The sequence below is a fragment of the Parus major genome, chromosome 1A, assembly GCF_001522545.3.
Source record: "Parus major isolate Abel chromosome 1A, Parus_major1.1, whole genome shotgun sequence".
NCBI lineage: Eukaryota > Metazoa > Chordata > Aves > Passeriformes > Paridae > Parus > Parus major.
The window spans coordinates 60,351,372-60,355,361 of NC_031773.1; the positions used below are offsets into that span (position 1 = coordinate 60,351,372).

At 44.5% G+C, this 3,990-nt stretch overlaps 1 protein-coding gene across 1 annotated transcript; it reads left to right on the top strand.

Annotated features, from left to right (window-relative positions):
• Positions 1–378: 378 nt before the first annotated feature.
• Positions 379–2,304, top strand: KCNA1 (potassium voltage-gated channel subfamily A member 1). The gene has a single exon (XM_015626945.1). It carries the CDS (start codon positions 811–813, stop codon positions 2,284–2,286), a length of 1,476 nt encoding a protein of 491 aa, XP_015482431.1. The 5' UTR covers positions 379–810; the 3' UTR covers positions 2,287–2,304.
• Positions 2,305–3,990: the final 1,686 nt, after the last annotated feature.

Here is a 3,990-nt window from a genome sequence, read left to right on the forward strand (position 1 = left end):
CGGGATGTTCCTGCTGGTGTGAAAGCCAATCCATTGCGCCTGTCTGTGTGTGTGTATGTGTGCGTGTGTGGAGGGGCTTGGGGGCTGGTTTATTCTGGTTCTCTCCTCCCTGGCAGCCCCCATCCTGAAAGTGAGCTTTATGCCTTCAAAGCAGAGTATTTCCATCCCACTCTCCCTCCCCAGCGCAAAAGAGGAGAGGACCAGGGCAGTGGTGATGGTGGGTGGGGGGGAAGGAAGGGGCAGGTGATGGAAATTTGCTGAGTTGGCATTGCAAGGACTCACCTCCCAGCCAGCCCGTGATTTATATATTTATTTCTATATTTATTTATTTATTTTATGTGTGTGTGTGCGTGTGTGTGTGTGTGCGTGTGTGGTAGCTTCGTGACAGCAGCTGCGGTGATGGTCGAGCCGGCGAGAAAAGTGGACGGATCGAGTTAAAGGCTAAAGGCGACAGCTGGGGAGGGGAACCCCAGCCTGGGGGTGCACTCCACAGACCTTCAGCCTCCCGGTTTGGGGGACAGGACCCCTCACCTTACCTGCCCTCTGCCCCCCCTAAAGGTACTTCTTCCCTCTTTCTTCACCCTCCCATCATCCCTGATGCCTCTCCCTTCATCCCGCCTGTCTTTTCCCCTTTTGAGTATTTCCATCCTTTAGGCTCCACATCCACCCCTTCCTCAAACTCCCCACCCCACCTCAACCCCCCCCACCCTTGAACCGCCCTGGGTCTTTCTGTGCTCCTCCATCCTCTTCCTCCTCCTCCCTTTCCCCCACTTCTCCCCTGCCCCTTGGTCCCCTTTCCTGTGTGCCACCATGACTGTGATGGCTGGAGAGAACATGGACGAGACTTCTGCACTACCTGGCCACCCCCAGGATAGCTACCAGCCCGCCGCCCACGACGACCACGAGTGCTGTGAGCGCGTGGTGATAAACATTGCGGGACTGCGCTTCGAGACGCAGCTGAAGACTTTAGCCCAGTTCCCCAACACGCTGCTGGGCAACCCCAAGAAGCGCATGCGCTACTTTGACCCCTTGCGCAACGAGTACTTCTTTGACCGCAACCGGCCCAGCTTTGACGCCATCCTCTACTACTACCAGTCCGGGGGGCGGCTGCGCCGGCCGGTCAATGTCCCCCTGGACATGTTCTCTGAGGAGATCAAATTTTATGAGCTGGGCGAGGAGGCCATGGAGAAGTTCCGAGAAGATGAAGGATTCATTAAAGATGAGGAAAGACCCTTGCCGGAGGGGGAGTACCAGCGCCAAGTGTGGCTCCTCTTTGAGTACCCAGAGAGCTCTGGGCCGGCAAGGGTTATTGCCATAGTCTCTGTCATGGTGATCCTCATCTCCATCGTGATCTTCTGCCTAGAGACATTACCTGAGCTGAAGGAAGACAAGGAGTACACAGTGCACCGCACTGACAACACCACCCAGGTCTACAAATCCAACATCTTCACAGATCCCTTCTTTGTTGTGGAGACCCTGTGCATCATCTGGTTCTCCTTTGAGCTGGTAGTGCGCTTCTTTGCTTGCCCTAGCAAGACTGATTTCTTCAAGAACATAATGAACTTCATTGACATTGTGGCCATCATCCCTTACTTCATCACCCTGGGCACCGAGATGGCCGAACGGGAGGGGACTCAGAAAGGAGAGCAGGCCACCTCCTTGGCCATCCTGAGAGTCATCAGACTGGTAAGAGTCTTTCGAATCTTCAAACTCTCCCGGCACTCTAAGGGCCTCCAGATTTTGGGACAGACCCTCAAAGCAAGTATGAGAGAGCTAGGTTTACTAATCTTCTTCCTCTTCATTGGGGTGATTTTGTTCTCTAGTGCAGTATATTTTGCTGAGGCTGAAGAACCTGAGTCTCATTTCACAAGTATCCCTGATGCTTTCTGGTGGGCGGTGGTATCCATGACCACTGTGGGCTATGGTGACATGTACCCTGTGACAATTGGAGGCAAAATCGTAGGCTCCTTGTGTGCCATCGCTGGTGTGCTGACAATTGCCCTGCCTGTACCTGTCATCGTGTCCAACTTCAACTACTTCTACCACCGAGAAACAGAAGGGGAAGAACAGGCTCAGTTACTTCACGTTAGCTCCCCTAATTTAGCATCTGACAGTGATCTCAGTCGCCGCAGCTCCTCCACAATCAGCAAATCTGAGTACATGGAAATCGAAGAGGATATGAATAATAGCATAGACAATTTTAGAGAGGCCAATCTCAGAACTGGCAACTGCACTGTAGCCAACCAAAACTGCGTTAATAAAAGCAAGCTGCTGACTGATGTGTAAACAAAAAAAAAAAAAAAANGAGTACATGGAAATCGAAGAGGATATGAATAATAGCATAGACAATTTTAGAGAGGCCAATCTCAGAACTGGCAACTGCACTGTAGCCAACCAAAAATCTAGGAATAAAAGCAAGCTGCTGACTGAAGAGTAAAAAAAAAAAAAAAAAAAAAAAAAAAAAAAAAAAAAGAACAGAAAAAAGCAAAACAAAACAAAATCCCCACTCACAGCTTGAAGACTTTAGTGACACAGTCACACTTTGTAGATGCTTTACTGATAGTTTTTGAATGCTTTATTTACCTCGTAAATGCATTGTTGCATTGCAAATCTTTGCTCTGCGATAAAGAAGCTTCCAGGATCCACGAAAGACAAGATTTTGATCATTTTCAAAACAATGTTTTCCATCTGGTAAATGATAACCATTTGAACTAGTTTAGTTTTAAGGTGTTATGACACTAGACCTAAACTTTTCCTCTCCTATCTCCTTTGTTGGGTTTTTCTTTTTTTCTTTTTTTTTTTGATAAATTTATCTTAAACTAAGCAAGACAGTTTTTAGAGCTATTAAGCATATGCATGGATTCCAGTAAAAATATTCTGCAAAACTGCACAGTTGCAAGAAGGTGCATCAGATGATAATAGTAAAAAAGATCAGCCAAAACCTGCGGCAAGCATTTGCTGTGGTGTTTATGAAGGAGTGCAAATTTTCCTTCCGCCCCCTCTGTGAAAGATTCCATCTATCCAACCTACAGATCCACACAGCACCTTATTAAAAAACCTACTTAAGCCTGGTCTTTTTTGCTGTCTGTAGAAGAAATATAAGAATAGCAAACAAAACTGAAGACAAAACATCTGCAATGCTGCTAAATTCTTTCACATGCAGATGATAGAAACACACTTTCCCCCCCCCTCCATTTGCAACTGGATACAAAACTCTAAGCCCCTCTGTTGCAAGATAGCACAATGGAGTTTAATATAAGCATGTTTGAATTTGATACTATTTATTTTATGATAGCATGCTTGAAATGTTACCTCAGACAATAGCAGATAAGCTTTCGTTTGAACTGAATCTTCTAAAATTAGGTCCTTTCTCCTCTATTTTTTCAGTCCTTTTCTTTTTCTTTTTCTATTTCTTTTTGATTTGCATTCACCAGAAGTGCACTCCTTAATTTATTAAATCGTCGACTAGTAACTTAAAGTACTGTATTTAAGTGCATATGTTAGTCAAATGGGAACAATAACTTTTGGAGATCGAAGCATGTTCAAATATTCAGCATTATGGCCTATTTGATTAAAGTGTAACTTGAATTAATTAGTGCATGAATTCAATGCTAATAATAATAATAATAATAATGATAATGATGATAATAATAACAACAATAATGATAACAATAAAAATTAAAAAAAGTGCTTGATAGACTGAGGGCCTGAATTAACTGATTAGAGAAACCTGATTGTTTTCCTGCATTGCTCAGGGAAATGTGTTGACTTTTGTCCAGGCGTTGTTGGAAAGGAATATATCCCATTCCTTAAAGGGAAAGCTATATGGAAAATTAAGAAGTCAAGTTATATATAGCAACACCTAAAAACCTAGTATCCTCTATAGATGAAAGGTGCAGATGCATGCTTTTTGGTGCATTCTCAGAATGTAAATGAAACTTATCTATTATATGCATCCAAATTGCAGCAGCTGGTTTCTTTTGCAGTCAT

Excerpts from the sequence above, each read along its gene's own strand:
- KCNA1 (XM_015626945.1), top strand. The coding sequence starts at position 811 with ATGACTGTGATGGCTGGAGAGAACATGGACGAGACTTCTGCACTACCT.